The 21,530-nt window shown below is 43.7% G+C and overlaps 1 protein-coding gene across 2 annotated transcripts; it reads left to right on the top strand.

Annotated features, from left to right (window-relative positions):
* The first annotated feature begins 9,468 nt into the window (after positions 1-9,468).
* On the top strand, positions 9,469-12,048 carry LOC147853127 (sugar transport protein MST4-like). Of its 2 annotated transcripts, XM_087333492.1 has the most exons (5): positions 9,469-9,735; positions 10,029-10,122; positions 10,225-10,351; positions 10,504-11,151; positions 11,279-12,048. In XM_087333492.1, the coding sequence occupies exons 1-5, from the start codon at positions 9,558-9,560 to the stop codon at positions 11,732-11,734; spliced, it is 1,503 nt and encodes a 500-aa protein (XP_087189618.1). In that variant the 5' UTR covers positions 9,469-9,557; the 3' UTR covers positions 11,735-12,048. The 2 variants fall into 2 exon arrangements, with proteins under 2 accessions (XP_087189618.1, XP_087189617.1); XM_087333491.1 differs by having other exon boundaries at positions 10,029-10,351; positions 11,279-12,047.
* Positions 12,049-21,530: the final 9,482 nt, after the last annotated feature.

Raw genomic sequence — 21,530 nt, 5'->3', positions numbered from 1 at the left:
AATACGTCGTCCTTTTTCGACTTACAGTCGATGCTCCTGGTAGAGGAGAACCATGCGGGTGCGTCAACGAGCACGCACACCGACAACAAGATGTTGTACACAGAGGGAGAAAGGCCCCGTGGTCGTGGCGGACGAGGCGAGTCGGTAAGCAATGGAAGCGGCCGACGGGATCAAGGAAGAATGCACCGAAGTGATGCCGACAGCAATTCCGGACCCTCCGGAAACAGGGGGAGTCGAGGCGACGAGAACCAGAAAGGAAAATCCGCCACGGAATGCTGGTACTGTGGCAAGAAAGGCCACAGGGAGAGCGAGTGCTGGAAGAAGCGCACCGAGTCGGAGAGGTCTGGTTCCAGACATACCGACAAAGGAAATCGGCAGCGATCGCACTACGCTGAAGGATCCGGAAAAGCCGGAAAAGGGTCAGTCTTCGTGACGAGACACGAAGCAAACTCAATGAAACAGTCCGCCCCAAAATCAGACGAGGTGTGGTATGTCGACTCCGGCGCGTCAAACCACATGATGTGCCACAAGGAGTGGTTCTCATACCTTGAGAAACCGACGCAACCAGGAGTAGTCGCAACTGGAGACGACACTCCGCATCCGATCGCGAATGTCGATGAAGTTCCATTGAGCCATGTAGGGCAGAAAGGGAAACTTATGAACGTGTTACACATCCCGACCATCACGAAGAATCTGGTGTCGGTCGGGCAGATCGTCGACCAGGGGATGCAGGTTCGGTTTACGCATCTTGGGTGCTTCATTGAGGAAGAAGGCCGTATTATCGCGCAAGGGCGCAGAGATGGGAGGATGTTTATCCTCGACTCTACTGACGGTGGCACCGCAATGTTTGCGAAGGGACAAAAAGTCGAGTCGGACATCGACTTATGGCACAAACAGATAGGCCACGTCAACTACCAGTGGCTTCAAGACCTGCAATCGAAACAAGTGGTGTTTGGATTGCCCAAATTTAGTGGCCGGAAGGCACAAATTTGTGAAGCCTGCCAGTTTGGGAAGCAACACCGACTTCCTTTCCCAAACGAGCGTAATTGGAGCCGGAACAAGCTAGACGTGATACACTCTGATGTGTGGGGGCCGGCACAAAACGTTAGTCTTGACGGGAGCCGATATTTTGTCTCCTTCATCGACGACTACACGCGGCACACGTGGATCTACCTCATTGAGAGGAAAAGTGAAGCCTTCGACTGTTTCTAGGACCTCAAAGGGTTCGTGGAAACGGAAACAGGAAGAAAGATCAAGTGCCTGCGGTCAGATCGCGGAAACGAATACTTTTCCAGTCAATTCAACAGTTATCTACAACAAATGGGAATTCCGCGCGAATTCAGTTGTAGATACATGCCAGAGCAAAACGGCATGGCCGAGAGAAAAAATCGGTCAGTTGTGGAAGCTGCACGCGCAATGCTGGAGGAGAAGAGCTTGCCCAAGTTCTATTGGGCTGAGGCGGTAAGAACTGCGGTATACATCCAGAACCAGATCGGAGAAAAAGTGTCGGCGCACGAGCTATACTTTGGAACAAAGCCGAACTTGCGACATTTACGTGTTTTCGGTAGCATTACGTATGTACATGTGCCGAAGGAGAAAAGGAGGAAGTTGGACGCAAAAGCCGAGAAGTGTATCCTGGTCGGCTATTCGGACGAGCAGAAGGGTTATAAGTGCTATAACCCGCGTATCAAACAACGGTGCGTGAGCCGCGACGTTGTGTTTGATGAGTCCGCGTCCTGGTACTTGCCTCCAACTCCGGATCTCACCTCCAATCAGAGTTCTGACGATGCGGACAGCGAAGACGAAGTGCCTCCGGCTGAGCCTGAAATCAGGACCCCTGAAGAGAGTCCGATTTCATTTCAATTAAGTGGACCGAATGGACGACTGAGTCGGTACGACCAGTCCGATGAAGAGCCGACGAGTAGTGGAGACTCGGCCGTGCATTCCCCGCGTAGGAAGCCGAGGAGACGGCTTACGCGCGAAGAGAAAGGGAAGAAGAAGATGTTGGATTCCGGCACGGATAGGAACGAGTCAGACCAACGCGAGTCCGACTCCGAGGGAAGCGGCGATGGGCCTTCAGGAATGAAGTCCACGTCGGCCGAGAAGACCTCGACATCGGAAAATGACCGATTACGCCGATCTACCCACCAAAAGAATCCAGTTGTGCGGTTTGGATACAACGAGTACATGGCACATCACTATGCGTACATGACCCGTATAGCGGAAGCGCGTGAGCCAGGGAGCTACGCAGAAGCGGTGAAGGACGCGAATTGGCGTGCCGCGATGGAGGAAGAGATGCACGCATTGGCGGAAAACGAGACTTGGGACCTGGTTGACGCACCGAAGGGTGTGAAGCCGATTGGATGTAGGTGGGTGTACAAGGTCAAGTACAACACTGACGGCTCGGTCGACCGATACAAGGCCTGGTTAGTGGCAAAAGGCTATGCGCAGAAACACGGCATTGACTATGATGAGACGTTTGCGTCGGTCGCAAAGATGACGACCGTCCGTGTTTTGCTCGCAGTAGCTGCGGCCAAGGGGTGGCACCTACATCAGATGGATGTAAAGAATGCATTCCTGCAAGGTGAGCTTGAGGACCAAGTGTACATGGTACAGCCCCCCGGATTTCACTCCGGACCGAACATGTCGGCAGTATGCCGGTTGAAGAAGTCCCTTTACGGAATGAAGCAAGCCCCGCGTGCCTGGAATGCAAAAATCACTCATCGGCTACGTCAGATGGGCTTTGCGACGTCAAAATCGGACTCCTCGTTGTTCATTCGGAAAGGTCGACTTGGGCAAGTCAGTATTTTACTCTATGTTGATGACTTGGTCATCACCGACGCCGACCTAGGTGAGATCAACCGTGTGAAGCTCCAGCTTGCGGCATCATTCGACATGAAGGATCTGGGGGACCTTCATTACTTCCTCGGGATCGATGTGATCCGCACCCCCAAAGGCATACTAATCAGCCAACGTCATTACGCGCTGAATATGCTCTTCAAATTCGGGATGGCAGATTGTAAGTCCGTCTCGACTCCTCTAGACAGAACTGTCAAGCTTCGCCCCAAATCCGGTAAGGTTTGCGATCCGACAAGGTTCCGACAAGTTGTCGGAAGCCTTATCTACTTGGCCATCACCCGACCCGATCTCAGTTATCCGGTCGGGGTGATCAGTCAGTTCATGGCGCGACCTACCGAGGAGCACCTTCAGTGTGCGCAACGCGTACTGCGGTATGTAAGCGGCACTAAGGACTGCGGACTGCTATATCAGGCCGATACAGCCCCGCAGTTGGTCGGCTACACTGATGCCGACTGGGCTGGCAATGTCGCCGATCGCCGATCCACATCCGGACATGCATTCTCTCTTGGGAGTGCCGCGATGGCATGAAGTAGCAAGAAGCAGCCGACTGTTGCATTGTCGAGCACCGAAGCCGAGTATAGAGGAGCGGTTGTCGCAACATGCGAAGCCATATGGTTGAAGCGGCTACTTAAGGATTTGCAGGTGGAGGTGTCCGATCCAATGACGATCTACTGCGACAACCTCAGCAGTATCGAACTCGCAAAGAACCCCGACTTCCACGCACGGACCAAGCACATTGAGGTGCACTACCATTTTGTCCGTGAGCGTGTCCTTTCTGGTGAAGTCGAACTTCAATATGTTCCGACGGATCGACAGACCGTTGACATCTTCACCAAGCCTCTTGGTCTGGACAAGTTGCGGCAATTTTCGGGTGCGCTTGGGTTGCGTCACTTCGACGTGCCAAACTTGAGGGGGAGAAACGTCCCAGATGACCACGAAAGGGAGTAGGAAAGGAGCGGAAAAGACCTCGGATCGGCTGAAGAAGCCGAGAGCGGATCCGCGGAAGAGTCTGAAAGCGGACACAAGGGGAGCAGCCGAAAGAAAGAGCCAAAGCCAACCAGGCATGGGGAAGGCGAGAAGACCGGAGACGAGTTTGAAACAGCCAACTCGAACAAGAGCGAAAACCGATCGGAGGTAGCCGAGTCGGTTCGGATATTTGATTCAGATACACTGAATCAACTGAGGGCCAAGTGGAAAAGAAGGCAGCAGGAGAAGCGCCAACACCGGGACAGGAAGGGACCTGCAAAGGGCCGTGGGAGCAGACAAGCCGGCTAGAAGGGTCGAAGCGCGCAGAGTCGAACAGGCCGAGGAGCGCAAGCGAGGCGTGGAGCTAGGAGAAGCCGGAGCGTAGGTCCGGCAGAACAGGCGGAACCTCAAGTTGAGCTTGAGGGGGAGTGTTGAGAGACAAGCTCAACATTTGTGCATAATACGATGCGTAACCAGTGCGTAGACTGGGTGCACAAAACCAGTACGCATACCGGTGCGTAGAAAGGTCGTATCGGTGCGTAGACCGAAAGGTCGTTAGAAAGATATTCCTCGTAAGGAATAGTTTTGGGAGTAAGTGTCGAGGCTCATTTATGAGCAGTCAAGTACTGTCAGTACTTGTGTCAGCCCATTGTCAGGGCTTGTATAAAAGTGCTCACTGAGCACATCCTATGTACAGATTGAGTATTATTTTCGAAATTAAGTTCTTGTGTTACTCTCTCTGTCTCTCTTGTGCGTACTGTGCAAACCTAAGCTTTCCATTAAACCTACGTTTTCTGTTGTTTGGTTTTCCTATATTGCTTCCGCACGCCATTCTTTGCAAACCCCGTGTGCTTGAAATGTGAAGATCACGCATCGACTGCGTTGGGCGTCAGATGGGATTTTCTACGTTGAAATCAGACTCCTCACTTTTTATCCGGATGTATATTGATGATTTAGTCATCGCTGACACCAACCTCAAAGAAATCGGTCGCGTCAAGTCCCAACTTACGGCATCATTCAACATGAAGGATTGAGGGGACCTTCATTACTTCCTCAGGATCGAAGTGATCTGCACCCTAGAAGGCATATTGATAAACTAATGACATTATGTGTTGAGTATGCTCTTCAAGTCCAGGATGATAGATTGTAAATCAATCGCAACTCCTCTGGACAGAAATGTGAAGCCTTACCCCGAATCGGGAATGGTGTGTGATCCAACATGGTTTCGATAGATTGTCAGAAGCCTTATATATTTGACCATTACCCGGTCAGACCTCAGGTATCCAATCACTCTAATCAGTCAATTTATGTTGCAACCGAAGACCGAACACCTTCAGTGTGCACATAGGATCCTGAGATATGTCAGCAACACTAAGGTTAGGGCGTTGCTATATCAAATTGGTGTAGCCGAAGAGTTGGTCGGGCACACAGACGTCAATTGGGCCGGAAATGCCAACGATCGCAAGTCTACATAAGGGTTTGCATTTTCACTGGGAAGCGTCACGATCACCCGGAGCAATAAAAAGCAGCTGACAGTTGCACTGTCGAGCACCGAGGCCGAGTATCGAGGAGCTGATTCGGTCAAGTGGTATAATTCGGACGAGCCAAATCACATGAAGGCCAAGCGAACGAAAGGGCAGCCGAAACTGACGCCAATACGAAAGAACTACCGAATCAAGGGGCGCTAATGCTGCAAGAGTGAGGGAGCTGATAGTGGCCTGAAGAGCAAACATGCTAACTGTAGGGGTCGAGGTGCACGAACAAGGAGCGCGAGCGAGGTGAGAAGAAGTTAGGAAATGTCGAGTGCAAGAATCAGCGGATGCTAACACAAGGGACCGACCTCAAGTTTAGCATGAGGAGGAGTGTTGAGCGGATGGAAACCGATGGGTTAGGCCTGGATCGGTTGAAGAAGTCCGGAACCAGATCGGGGGGGGGGGGGGGGGGGGGGCGTTAGGACCTATATTCCTTGTAGGAATATTTTAGGTGTTAGTGTTAGTAGCTCATTTATGAGCATTGAAGTACCTGTCACTACTTTTGAGGACTTGTATAAATTGTGCTCACTAAGCACATTGCATGTACATAGTGTTGATTATTTTTTAATCTAAGTTTTGTTGTCTGCTCTCTCTCTCACACACACTCACTATGCCTTTATGATGAAGGTGCCAGCAGTTCGAGAACCGGAATTTCTTTCCAAAGTAGCCAAGGATCCACGATGGGTCGAAGCAATGAACGAGAAGATGCAGGAACTATGCAAGAACGAGACATGGGATCTCATTCCCCACTCACCACACGCGATCGGCTGTAGGTGGATTTACAAAGTGAAGTATAATGTCGATGGCTCTGTCAACCACTACAAAGCCCGACTCGTAGTGAAAGGATACGCACAAACACATGGAGTCGACTATGAAGAGACCTTTGCCTCGGCGGCAAAGATGGCGACTGTGAAGACCGTGATTGCACTTGCAGCGGCAAAAAGGTGGCACCTCCATCAAATGGACGTCAAGAATGCCTTTCTTCAAGGCAAATTAGAAGAGGTGTACATGGTACAACCACTCGACTTCAAATCCAACATTCATTCGAAAGTCGTTTGTCAACCAAAGAAGCCACTCTATGGCCTTAAGCAAGCACCACGTGCTTGGCATTCGAAGATAACACAATATCTTCATCGAATCGGCTTTAGTATGTCAAAATCCGACAACTGCCTCTATTCTATGACACATAACTAATGAGTTCCATATTCCCCACGACTAATGAGTCTTCACATGCCCCAAGGTTCTAGAGAGAAAGTGGACGTTGTAGTGAGTTAATAAAGAGAGAGGGTGACCTTATATAAAGCACCCTCCTCCTACTTCATAAAGTGTTGGTTGTTGCTCCTTGTAATGCAACATTTTTGTACTAAATGCAACATTTTTGTACTAAATGCAACATTTTCTCTTATCTATCTTGTGTTTCTCTCCTCTCCTCTCCTCTTTCCACACACACAAGCACATAACCCACATCTCTTCTACTGCACAGAATCATATATGATTCTTTACATGGTCAAACTAATTCCGTAATTCAAATTGTCATTGACCACTTTCACTTATATATTGTACACTGTCATAATTGTTAACTATTTGTTGTACAATGATCATGTACATAGGTAGATTTGGGAAGAGAGATGCTAGTTTTCACATCATATATGATGTTTTTAAAGGTTGGAGTTGCGACGACGATGATGATGTGGACATAGTTTGGATGGTGGGAACCGTTGTGGAAATAGCCAATGTCATAGGTGTTGGATGAGCAAGTGTTAACATCTCATAAAAATTTTAAACTCTTTCTAAACAAGTAAAGATTAAGTTTCAAAGATAAAGCAATCGTCATTTGTCCTCCTTTCACTTCATAGAACATCATACCTCTCTGTAACGTAGATGGTGTCATTCATGGTTGTATGCTTATGAAAACACACTCACATAAGAAAAAACTATCAATATATAATCCTTCCTATGATAGCACCTTTATCACTCTTCAAATTGATGATGGTATATTTGTGTAATGATAAAAATTTAATCTAGAATATTGATTGTTGACATAACCTTGCTTCCGTAGCATTAAGGTTAAGTTTAATATTGCTTTAAAGGGGCAAAATCTAAAGAGATATTGTGGATCGATGGTGAATATTGAAAATGATTTGTGGTAGTTGACACCATTCATTACCCATGATGACAATTGGATGTTGTAGTTCATGATTAATGCATGTCTCGTTAATCCCATGCTTTATGCATGTGTATCTTTCATGTTTCTACCCACAAATTCTTATTCACTCATTATGCATGTCATGTTACTAGTCGGATAATAATAGTATATGAGTCGCACAACAACAGTTTCCCTTTGTTTGATGTTATCATTGAAATATTTCTCATTAAGACTTTGTGAATTCAAGAGAAGATGAATCTACTAAAGAATAACTTGTTAAATAGAATTAGCAATATTTCTAACTTCTTGTCACTATATTCTATAAAGTCAATTGTTATTTTTTGCTCTCATATTGTATTTCAGCTTGTAATGCAATATAAAGTCATTAGTTAGATTATTTATGATTTGACATCTAGTGTTATATTAAATTGCTAGACTTAAAAGTTGTGATGTCATACTCATATAAACTTCAAGCTTTATTAGTTCCCTCTAGATTTTTATCTTTATTATTGCATAACCATAATTTTTTACTTCAAAACTTTTAAAGCTGCAGTTGTTTATGTTTTGTAGTGATTGCACTTCTATTATGCAAGAAAATATTTTAATATGATGGTAATCATTCAAGTCATCATCAATTGTTGCTCCTTGTAGACATCATGGGTTGGTTGTTACATCCCATGTATCTAGATGCTTAGACAAGGTGCAACTCCCTTCCAAAAATTAGTCGAGGAATCAACTTCATAGACCAACTTTAATATACGTTCATGATGAACTATTTGCAAGCTAAGTGAGTTTGGTGTTTGATCAGAATGATATCCTTCTTAAACAATGATAATGAGCAGAGTGGCATATATTATCTTAGCGCACTAAATAGGAATGGTTGTAGAATTAAATTGAATGGATTTGGATGTCCCTGCCCATAGAAATCTCACCAATGTGACTTTGACTCGCTACATGAATGCCAATGTGGAGAAAGAGTAGTAATCTCAATTATTTTGGGATGGAGGGGATGTTAGTCTTTGTCTCTCTCTCTCTCTCTCTCTATCATTAAAAGTCATAAAACATAGAGAAGCGAAGTCCAAGGGCTAGGCCCCATCTCATAGACCACAATTGGTCTTTCATGGACGTGTAAAAAATTCTGTGTCTTGTCTCTCTCTCCCTTCTGTTTCTCACTGTGTCTTATCCTATTAACTATTTGCTTGTGATACTCTCAAAAAGTTTCAAACATGTGATATAAAGCCTAGAAAACACCGAAAAGCATTTGAGCCAAATAAAGATATTTTTGGTTTGAAACCAATTCAACCACACGTGTTGAAAATAAAAAAGATATATTGGTTCCAAACCAATTCAAGCTTCTGAGTTGAAAATCAGATCAGACGATAGCTGAAAATGCAATTTCCTGTACCTCCCAATTGTCAAATGTGGACGGACAAGCATGATAACTATAGCAAGAGTATACATATATCATATCATAGAAGTGTAGCATAAATGTTTAGTTGAAACATGTAGTTAGTACACAAAGTATGAACTAACTATGTTTTCTAAAGAGGTGGAACAGAAGATGAGGTATGTTGGCACCACCACTGCAATAATGTAGGGAATGGGTAGAAATGGTAATGTCATAGCGACGTATACCAACCGCTCTGTAAATAGGGAGGGAGGGAGTTTACCAAATGTTTAGCTAACGAGAACAAGCCGAGAGAATCAGGGAATCATAAATATTCGCTTGGTGAAAAAAAGGGATGAGCGTTCGAATAAAGTAACGCAAAAAGGTTTAGATCTCTCTCGCTCTTTCTCCATGTATGTACATATGTATATATCTATTATATATGTGTGTCTTGTATCACGTATGTATGTATGTCATACATATATATATATTTATGTACAATATGTATATATATATACAAACTACAAAGACAGAGACAGAGAGAGAGAGAGAAAGAAAGAAAGAAAGAAAGATATATCAACGTCTTGAGAGAGAGAGTCAAGGAAGTTTTAGCAGACCATTTCTTTGACATTGGGGAGGTTTTGTCCTCCCCAAACAGAAAAGAGAGATGGAAATGGAAGGAGGAGCAACTCATCAGCATCATCACTATGCTGCTACTACTATTAGTCCTCCGACTTCTTCTACATCACCATCACCACCACCAAAACTCACCGCCTATGCCTTCTTCACATGCCTCCTCGCCGCCTCTGGTGGCCTCATGTATGGCTACGACCTCGTTGTTGCAGGTATATTACTACATAGTTCAATGACCGTATCTAATCTCTTCTCCTCTCTCTCCCACGGCTCCAAATACATACATACATACATACATACGTACATACAAATCTAACTTGTCTTCTTTGTCACATCCTTCTCCATACAAATCTAACTTGTCTTCTTTGTCACATCCTTCTCCATACAAATCTAACTTGTCTTCTTTGTCACATCCTTCTCCATACAAATCTAACTTGTCTTCTTTGTCACATCCTTCTCCATACAAATCTAACTTGTCTTCTTTGTCACATCCTTCTCCATACAGGAGGTGTCTCCATCATGGATGATTTCTTGCAGAAATTCTACCCCACCGTATACCAAGAGGAGCGCGGCATTCGCTTGCATGACAACTACTGTAGGTACAACAACCTGGTCTTGCAACTCTACACCTCCTCCCTCTACCTTTCCGCCTTATTCACCACGTTTTTCGCCGGTAAGTTGACGAGAATGCGCGGCCACAGGGCCAGCATGATCGTGGCAGGTATCTTCTTCCTCCTGGGGACTGCGCTCGGTGCTGGCGCTGAGAACCTGGAGATGCTCATTCTCGGCCGTGTCTTCCTCGGCATCGGCATCGGCTTTAGCAATCAGGTGTAACCACTACTACTATATGTGATATATATAACCATACATGTATAAATAGATAGATAGATAGATACACACCACATCCGATTTTGTTTTGTTGGGATGTGAAACAAATCTAAAATCTCTGGTGGTTGGTATGATTTCGATGTTGCCACAAGGCCATTCCCCTGTATTTGTCGGAGATGGCGCCCCCCAGCTACAGAGGAGGACTCCACATGATGTTCTCCATGAACATTGGCTTGGGTGTGGTGGGAGCAAACCTGGTGAATTACTTGGCTCAGCGCATACATCCATGGGGGTGGAGGCTGTCTCTGGCAGCAGCTGCTGTCCCAGGCGTGGCAGTTCTGTTTGCAGGTCTATTTCTGGAGGATACACCCAGCTTTCTCATCAGCGGAGGGGAGCAGGAGAAAGGCAAGGAGGTCCTGATGAGGATACTGGGATGTAAAGATGTGAGCAGAGAATACATGGAATTGGTGGACGCGTCCAGAGTAAAGGATGAACAGCAACTGGCGGGTACACAGAGCAAGTCGTTGGGGAAGATGGTGTGGAGGAGGAAGCATGCGCCGCAGCTGCTGGTGGCCATCGCTATGCCTTTCTTCCAGCAATTCTCGGGCAACGACGCCATTCTTTTCTACGGGCCTTTCCTCTTCAAAGCAGCGGGCCTGGGAGCGCAAGCCTCGCTCTACTCCACTCTCGTCATTGGGATCGTCTCATTTGTGGGGATCATGGTCTCCATCTTAATCGTGGACAGGTTCGGAAGAAGGAAGATCCTTCTCACATCCACCATAGTCATGTTTGTATGCATGGTAAAAAATTTAAATATCCATCCCTTCTCCTCCTGCAACTACTTCCTACTAGACTCTATTTACAACTCGATTATTAGTATTATTGTATGTGTATGTATATGTATATGTGATGTGTGCGTGCGTGCAGGTCATGATTGGCATCGTATTTGGGTTGGACATTAGTACTCGGCCGATGATGACAGTGCAAAGGTTATCGAGATTGGGGAGTGTGGTGGAGCTAGGGGGAGTTTGCTTGTTCGTGGCCATGTTCGCAGGCTCGTGGGGGCCTCTGGCGTGGCTCATCCCCAGCGAGATCTTCCCGCAGGACATCCGATCGGCGGCACAGAGCATAACGGTGTTCACCAACATGCTCTTCAAGTTCATCATCGCCCAGACCTTCCTGTCCATGCTCTGTGCCTTCAAGTTCGGCATCTTCCTCTTCTTCGCGGGATGGCTGGCTGTCATGGGACTCTTCACACTGCTCTTCCTGCCGGAGACCAAAGGCATCCCCATCGACCACATGGCCCACGTGTGGAGGGCCCACTGGTTCTGGGGCCACTTCGTCAGCACCAGCAGCAATACGCACGCATCAGGCGCCATATAATAAATATGCTCTGATGATGCCCATTGCCCATCCCATCATGGCTACCTGTGTAGTAGCCTCGCCTCGGGAAAGGGGCATCAAATAAAACAAAACACTTATTACACGATCTTTCTTACTACGTAACATCATCATCAACGAATTACTTCCATTTATTTGTTAGATAGAATTGCATTGAGTGTGAGGAGGAGAGCCCAAAAGCAAGATTCAATGCTCACTAGATCGTTGTCCATTCCTTTCTATCTTTTTCTTCTCTCGCTCCCTCTCTCTCTCTCTCTCTTGGAATCTAGGAACGTTGGACCAATATATTGTGCAAGAAGGGCACAATATTTGTATCAAAAAAGAAAAGCAAATTTAACATATATATATTTATTGCTATAAAACATGTTTTTTCAAGTTTTCTAATGGCTATAGATGATGGATCACCTCTTAGAGAAAAAGAGAGGGAATTTTGTAATAGGGAATGTTGGAACGAAGAGAATAGGGATAAAAAGATGATCTTTATTATAAGAAAGAGAAATAAGTTTACAAACGTCCCAATATTGGGACAACCAAAAAGAGATACTACACTGGGTTCAATATTACAACGAGAAAGAGATTAGGAAGGATCCAATATGAGGAGAAGCGCTCCTTATATGGGCCAAGATATGGCCGTTGGGACTAGCCGTTGAGCTAACTCTTGGGATTGGAATTGGGAGTAGTTCCTTTCTTGAGTCCCAACTCAGATTGGGACTACGCGCTGATCGTGACTGTCCCAACTCACTTTTGGACTGCTTGGGTTTGTCCCACCTCATTTTGGGGCCGCTTTTTGGTTGGGATTGTTTGAGTGCACCATAGGGAATATCTAAGTTATTATATTAAAACGCCCTAATTTTTCTACGAGTGGAGGTGGCTTTATAGGATGTTGAGAAGCAAGTTCAACATCGGATCGATGAGGCCCGGATCGGCTGAAGAAGCTAGGAGCCAGAGACACCGATCGGCTAGGACGGATCGTCGTTGAGCCGATAGGCCAGTGGGACCGATATTCCTCAAAGGAATATTTTCTAGGAGTTAGTATCAGTAGGTCATTTATGAGCATTGAAATACTTGTTAGTACTTCTGTCAGTCCTTTAAGGACTTGTATAAAAGTGTTCCCTGAGCATATTGTATGTATAGGGTGTATTATTTTTTAATTGAGTTTTTTGTGTCTTCTTCTATCTCTCCCATGTTTTGTGTATCTCTATACTCTATGTTTTCTTTGTTGCTGTTCGGATGAGCCTTTGTTTTAGCTTCCATACATAATCTTTTTATGGCATTAGAGTGCGAGGGTTGAGAATCCTCTACAGCCGAAAACCGTTTCAACACAGACAAACCCTAATCCCCGGACAAGTACAGATACGAAGAGAAAATGGACAAAGGAATGGGTGGTGCTCTTCCGATAGAGGAATGGATGAGATGCGGAAGAAGCTCGATGCGAAGTCAGAAAATGGTTGTAGTTGTAGTTGTATGAGCATGCAGTTGTATATAATGGTTTAGTATTCTATAATCTAACATATAGTGTCATGATATGACAAGACTCAAACCCATGACCTTATGCTACATGGGTCGAACTCTTGACCATTAGACCATACATTGTAATACGTAAAATATTATTTTCATTTATGTTTTATTATAGAAAATTGATGTATATTCCAGATTTCTCTGGAACATTCTAGAAACTTCAAGAGTACTCCTGAGAACACTATAAAAGGAGGCACAAGGCATTATTTCGAACCAAATCGGTTCAACGCCAGTCTTAATCTTCCTAGCTACTATTGTATACTCTCTTCACATAATATATATCTTTTATCATCATTTTGTCACCCCCCCTCTCTCTCTCTCTCACTCCTTCCTTCTCTCGAGAGTTCTACACCTCTCTTAGTACTAATCATCATTTTTTAGTACTAATTCCTTCTCTGTCTTAGTACTAATCCTGACAGTTTGAACCGATTTTGTACGTCCTCCTTCCGTCTCCTCCTTTCCTCCTCTTCCTTTTATCTTCTTACATATCCCCTTTTTCCGGTCTTCTTTTCGGTTTCCCACATCTTCTTACCCCTTTCTTCCTTTCATACTAATCCTCTTATCCTCCCTAGTAAAATGGAAACTGTTAGCGCTCAGGAATACCAATTTGATTTCTCGGAGCTCCAATGCTTAAAGGAGAAATTTATAGCACTAGAACAAGAAAATCACCGTTTGTTGGGGGATCTTCAACAAATTGCGCAGGAAAAACAACAACAACACGGGGAGCTGACGTTACGTGTGCAACAACTCGAAGCAACCATCGTAGCGATGCAACAACAAGGACCCGGAACATAAGGGATTCATAAAGAACCCAAGATCGGCCTTCCCATGAAATTTGATGGAACGCGATTGTAGTTTAGAGGGTTCCTTAATCAGGTACGACCAGTTATTCAAATGCATCCTTCCCAATATCCCACCGATGCATCAGGAGTGGGTTTAGTAGGCACGTTGTTAAGTGGCTTAGCATTGGCATGGTTCGCTCCGCTATTAGAAAAAGAATCTCTAGTACTAAACAAATTTGAAGAATTTATAAGTGAGTTTAAAGCTTGTTTTGGAGATACTGATAGCATAAGGACAACAATCAACAAATCCGATGACTATGTCAAGGCGATCATCCAGCCTCCGCGTACGTTGCAGATTTTCGTCTACTAGCCTCCGATATCTCCTGGGATGATCAAGCATTAATGGAGCAATTTCGTTATGGTCTACGTAACGATGTCAAAGATTTACTCTTGACCTTTCCCGAAGAACCAAAGTCATTAACAGAAGCAATCAGTCGTGCAGTGAGATGCGACAATCGCCTCTTTGAACGACATTCGGAACGTCAGCTCCAGATGCCAAGGGCAAGATCTGAGCCTACCTACGCCTTAGTGGTAGCGAAACCTTTTCCGAGGGAGTCATATAATGCGCCTCCAGTAAGTACTCCAACTCCGATGGAAATTGACACCACATGTCATGCTCAACCATTCTGATATGAGCATGTAGTTGTATATAATGGTTTAGTATTCTATAGTCTAGCATATAGTGTCATGATATGGCAAGACTCGAACCCATAACCTTATGCTACATGGGTCGAGCTCTTGACCATTAGACCATACATTGTAATACGTAAAATATTATTTTCATTTATGTTTTATTATAGAAAATTGATGTATATTCTAGATTTCTCTAGAACATTCTAGAAACTTCAGGAGTACTCCTGAGAACACTATAAAAGGAGGCACAAGGCATTATTTCGAACCAAATCGGTTCAACGCCAATCTTAAGCCTCCTAGCTACTATTGTATACTCTCTTCACATAATATATATCTTTTATCATCATTCTCTCACAACCCCCCTCTCTCTCTTTCTCACTCCTTCCTTCTCACGAGAGTTCTACACCTCTCTTAGTACTAATCCTCATTTTTTAGTACTAATTCCTTCTCTGTCTTAGTACTAATCCTGACAGTTTGAACCGATTTTGTACGTCCTCCTTCCGTCTCCTCCTTTCCTCCTCTTCCTTTTATCTTCTTACATATCCCCTTTTTCCGGTCTTCTTTTCGGTTTCCCACATTTTCTTACCCCTTTCTTCCTTTCATACTAATCCTCTTATCCTCCCTAGTAAAATGGAAACTGTTAGCGCTCAGGAATACCAATTTGATTTCTCGGAGCTCCAATGCTTAAAGGAGAAATTTATAGCACTAGAACAAGAAAATCACCGTTTGTTGGGGGATCTTCAACAAATTGCGCAGGAAAAACAACAACAACACGGGGAGCTGACGTTACGTGAGCAACAACTCGAAGCAACCATCGTAACGATGCAACAACGTCATTAACAGAAGCAATCAGTCGTGCAGTGAGATGCGACAATCGCCTCTTCAAATGACATTCAGAACATCAGTTCCAGATGCCAAGGGCAAGATCTGAGCCTACCTACGCCTTAGTGGTAGCGAAACCTTTTCCGAGGGAGTCATATAATGCGCCTCCAGTAAGTACTCCAACTCCGATGGAAATTGACACCACATGTTGTCGTGGACCGCTCGGAAGAAGAAAAGCAACGACACCGAGCAAACCGACTATAGGTAAAAGCATGCGATTGGAAACACTATTATAGCTAATTAGCTACTAAAATGGCCATAGCTAATTAGCTATTTGTTTAGCTAGTCTTTTTTGTGGGAAAATCAAATATTTGAAAAACTAATTTATGAAAAAACTCAAATATTTGAACTGCTGTTTCAGACGTAGTGGAACTTGGGGAATAGCACCATTATCTAAGGTCGACTTCAATGTCATCAATTTCCTGTTTAGCCTAGGTTTGATTTTGAACGCAAATGGAGTACTCATAGCACGAACGCAGACGTAGCTCCCGCAACAGCAGAAAATCGACATTGTAGATTGAGAGCTACAACATAGAACCCACTCGATCATCGTCCAGGTATGTTTCAGTTACAAAAACCCCAAACATTTGTTTTTTCTTTTTGACTATTGTCTGAACTTTGGTGCCGAGTCATATTTCCCCAAAATCGAATAGGGCGAAGTCCTTGGAGTCCCATACAAGGATGTCTCGTAGATCGGGGAGTAGTAGCAGGTGTGTTTATATTACTTTTTTTGTGTTTAATCCTGTCTTTAGTGATGATTGGGGTTTCTGATTGACATTTCTGATTAGGGTTTTTGTTTATAAATTTCTGATTACAATTTCTTATTAGGGTTTGTGATTGAAATTTCTGATTAGGGTTTTTGATTATAAATTTCTGATTAGATTTCTGAATAGGGTTTCTGGTTACAAATTTTGATTACAGATTAGAATTTCTGAATAGGGTTTTTGTTTATAAATTTCTGTTTAGGATTTCTGATTAGGGTTTGTGATTGAAATTTCTGATTAGGGTTTCTGATTGAAATTTCTGATTCGGGTTTTTGATTATAAATTTCTGATTAGAATTTCTAAATAGGGTTTCTTGTTACAAACTTCTGATTACAGATTTTGATTAGGGTTTCTGATTTCAAATTTCTGAATACAAATTATGATTAGGGTTTTTGATTTGCTAAGTTAAAGATTTTGCACCATTTTTGTTGTTGTTGATTGGGGTTTCTGATTCTGACATATTCTGATTTTGCATTATTTCTGATTTCTGAAATGATATTTCAGATGGCTCGTTCCTCCGTATCCGAGAGTGCTAAACTTCGCAAAATTTTGCGAGACAAAGGAGGACTTCCACAACACCTATGGTCTGTCACTCGAGGGTGTTGACCCTGCTGTCCTAAGTGATAAATTGATCAGTGATGTAGACTGGATGATAGTATATACAGTGCCTAGAGTCAAAGGCAAGGTCAAGCTGAAGCATGTACGAGCCGACTTGTACGATGACTGCATGAGGCTGCACCAAAAAGTTCATCAGGAGATCCTAGTCAACAATGAGTTGTCAGTTTCATTTGCTAGAGCATTTGCATGAGTACTGCAAAACAACGAAGGAATCCAAAGACCCTAAAATGTATAGGGTAGCTTGGGCAGTCTATGGTGAGGCATCGGTAAAAAGATGCCGAAAGATGGGGACCTTGGCACAAAAAATAGATAGATTTTGGAGCATGGCAGCTGTTGATGCAACTGCCGACTCCCAGCAAGACCGGGGGCATACACCACACTGACACCCTAGGAAAGCCAATGCCGATGATACAGGTGAGACATTGGTTAGCTATATGCTAAACAATGTCCATGAAGCCTGTGAGACATTGGCATTTTTTAAGACTGATTTAGAGAAAGCCACAATGGCTTCTGCAATGGAGAGCAAAGTTACTTCCGTTGTTACAACGATTAGAAATAAGATTCAGGTAACTATTGTTTTGCTGGTATGTGATTGTGTTATAAATAACTTTAAGGGTAAAATGTGCTAATCAAGCATTATCTGGAATAGGTTGCGCAACAGGAGCTTGAATTAGAGGGGCCACTGGATCCCCAACGTAAAATATAACTGCAAATAGAGATCTAGGTTATTTCAATGAACCTGGACCTTCTAGGTGTAAATACTGTTGCAGATTACAATTTGGATAAGCTTCAAGTAAGTTAACGATTCCTGAGCAAAGTTGGTGTATCTTTCAACAACAGGAATAATTAATCGGTAAATTTTTCTGTTGCGTTGAAGGAACAATACATTCATCAAGAACAGGTAGTTAGCTGCCTTAAGAAGCAACTACATTTTGTGGAGGGAATGGTAAGGACCAGAGAGGATTTGGACCTGAACATTCTTGCTCCCTTACCAAATGAAGCAGAACCAGAAAATGATTTATTGACAGTTCAAGCACGTTGCATTGCTTGCAGGTTAGGTGTGGAGGACAAAACTGCGTCTTTGTTGGTTCACCTACAACCATGCAACCACACATACCATCTGCTTTGTTTTCAACATGCTTGTCGAATTGCTGCAGTTTGGGAGATTGCAGTACAGCTCTACCAAATGAGTGGAGAAAATTAACAGGTATACCATATTGTAGCTAATAAGCTTAGTCTTTTCTAATTAGCTAAGCAGTAAAAAGTATGGAAACTATTTTGCTGCTATCGTTGTAGCTAATTAGCTACTACCATAGTTGATTAAAGCAGCTAATAGCTATCCTATTAGTTAATTAGCTACTGCCATAGTTTACTACAGTAGTTAATTAGCTAAGTGGCAGCTAGTTAGCTACTAGCTAATTAGCTATCCTACTGGCATAGCTAATTAGCTAGCACCATAGTTGTGTAAAGTAGCTAATTAGCTATCCTACTAGCTAATTAGCTATTGGCAGCTAATGAGCTACTGGCTAATTAGCTATCCTAGTAGCTAATTAGCTATGGTACTAGCTAATTAGCTAGTACCATAGTTGTGTAAAAAAGCTAATTAGCTAATGGCAACTAATTAGCTATCCTAGTAGCTAATTAGCCATCCTACTAGCTAATTAGCTATCCTACTAGCTAATTAGCTACTGCCATAGTTGTGTAAAGTAGCTAATAAGTTAGTTATCCTAGTAGCTAATTAGCTATGGTACTAGCTAATTAGCTAGTACCATAGTTCTGTAAAAAAGCTAATTAGCTATCCTACTAGCTAATTAGCTACTGGCAACTAATTAGCTATCCTACTCGCTAATTAGCTATCCTAGTAGCTAATTAGCTACTGCCATAGTTGTGTAAAGTAGCTAATAAGCTATCCTAGTAGCTAATTAGCTACTGGCAGCTAATTAGCTATCCTAGTAGCTAATAAGCTATCCTAGCTACTACATAGTTGAGAAAGTAGCTAATTAGCTATCCTAGTAGCTAATTAGCTATCCTAGTAGCTAATTAGCTATGGTACTAGCTAATTAGCTAGTACCATAGTTGTGTAAAAAAGCTAATTAGCTATCCTAGTAGCTAATTAGCTACTGCCATAGTTGTGTAAAGTAGCTAATAAGCTATCCTAGTAGCTAATTAGCTACCCTAGTAGCTAATAAGTTATCCTAGCTACTACCATAGTTGAGTAAAGTAGCTAATTAGCTACTATAGTAGCTAATTAGCTATCCTAGCTACTACCATAGTTGAGTAAAGTAGCTAATTAGCTACCATAGTAGCTAATTGGCTATCCTAGCTACTACCATTGTTGAGTAAAGTAGCTAATTAGCTATCGTACTAGCTAATTAGCTATCCTAGCTTCTACCATAGTTTAGTAAAGTAGCTAATTAGCTATCCTAAATAGCTACCATGTTATTGTAGAATCTTGTGGATTAAGGACGACACATGATGTGTCTGGTGCTGATGACGCTGCAACAGATGAGGATACTACTGCCAACGTGGCTGAAAGTAAGAGTCCTGCTATCACATCTCCTTTAGATCAGCTCCACCCTATTCTTTTGGAACAATGTACTGAATTAGGCAACGATGTGAAATGCCATGAAATAGTGGAAACAACATGTAAAACTGAGGTTCACAACAACAATGTTTATGAACACTTGATGCAACATTTCTTCGAATCTCAAGACCTTGATTCCACCCCACCGAGCCCAACTACTAAAAATGTCCAAACAGATCCCTCTGTACTTGAAAAGGTAGTTCAAGAAACGGCTGATGTGTAATTAGTTGCTGAGGCGATGGGAAGGTTGTTGGAGGAGGACACACTTGCGCATTGGGTGAAAGAAGCAAGGCTAAATAGGGAACCGACCAGAAAAAGGCTGAAGAAGGGTCCACAATCGGGAACAAGACCAGTTACTCGGTCAAGGGGCCCAGACGTAGTGGAGCGAAATACTGTTTAGTTGGATATGATTGTTAGCTTAGGGATTTTGCTAGGGTTTTATGAAGTTTTACTATCCTGTTGGACAAGTAAAACCTCAGATTGGTTGTTGCTTGATCCACATTATGTAATGGAACTCTATGATGTTTTTCCAAGATAATTTGAAGAGTGTTGTTCTATGACTGAAACTCTTTGATGTTCAGGATGTTGTTTTGTGAGACTGTTAGTTACTTTGTGAGTGTGAATATGTTGGTGTTTTCTGATGTTGCAGAGTCTAAAGGGTTTGATTCTATTGCTCGTAAGGCCAATGGAAGTGTGGATACTGTTGATGTTGCGACATGTTTAAAGGGCCCCATCTTGAAAGTAGATGTAGCAACTGACACAAGTGATTTGGTCACACAAGTTGATCAAGCATGTTGCACAGATGACTTGGTGTTGCAGGTAGATGCAGCATGTGATACCAGTGGACTGATATCGAGCAGATCAGTAGCTACATGCACCGAGGTAATCCAAGGATTGATAACTAAGTCGACAAAACAAGAGCACCAGAATGTGAAGCCAGGCCCAACACAGTCGACTAGGGGTTTGAAGAGGAAAAGGACGCCAGTTGTGTCGGCCGAACCTGAGCTGATTGAGATTCATCGTATCCTACCAGAAAATGGTGTAACAGTGGCTCAGTTTCAGGAATGGAAACCTAAACCACTAGAAGTGGAAAGAAGAGCCTTGATCTTGGAGCTCTTGATGAGCATTGAAGTACTGTCAGTACTTCGGTCAGTCCTTCTAGGACTTGTATAAAAGTGCTCACTGAGCACGTCTTATGTACAGACTGAGTACTATTATTGAATATAATTTTTTTTGTTTCTCTCTCTGTCTCTCCTGTGTATACCGTGTAAGCTCAAGCTCTCCATTAAACCTGAGTTTCCTCTCTTCTGTTCGGTCTTCATACTTGCTTCCGCACGTTTCCTTTTACATGGTATCAGAGTGCGAGGGTTGAGAACCTCTCTACAGCCGACACAGCTTGACGAAGAAGAACAAGAAGAACGATGGATAGAGGCATGGCGAGCTCGCTTCCAACAGAGAAGCTCGACAGAACCAACTACGCGTCTTGGTCCTACAAGATGCACCAGTACCTGCTCGGGCACGGCTACTGGAGTTATGTCGAAGTAGCTAATGATGCGGCACCCGAATCAACACACAGAGAGTTCCCGTCGTGGGAGCAATCGGCGAGCAGGGTATTGTACTGCTTCACATCGTGTGTGGGCGAACAACTATTGAGCTATGTTCGGGATGCAAAGATGCCGAAGGGTGCGTGGGAAAATCTGAAGAAGATTTTCACCACGAGCACCACAGCCAGGAAGCTTAAGCTCCGACAGGAGTTGAGCAACCTACGACAACACGACTTGTCGGTGGCGGACTATACCTCGAAGATCAAGGATATCTGCGACTCCCTCGCCTCCATAGAGGTGAACATCGAGGAGAGTGAGATGGTCTAGATCTGTCTCGGAGGTTTGGCGTCGAAGTTCGGAGCGTTCCGAACGGTTGTGTGTACCCGGGAGAAT

The sequence above is a fragment of the Azolla caroliniana genome, unplaced genomic scaffold, assembly GCF_043228905.1.
Source record: "Azolla caroliniana isolate FFs.n. ecotype wild unplaced genomic scaffold, voAzoCaro1.0.p SCAF_17, whole genome shotgun sequence".
Lineage (NCBI taxonomy): Eukaryota > Viridiplantae > Streptophyta > Polypodiopsida > Salviniales > Salviniaceae > Azolla > Azolla caroliniana.
This window is presented reverse-complemented; position numbering and strand designations above follow the sequence as displayed.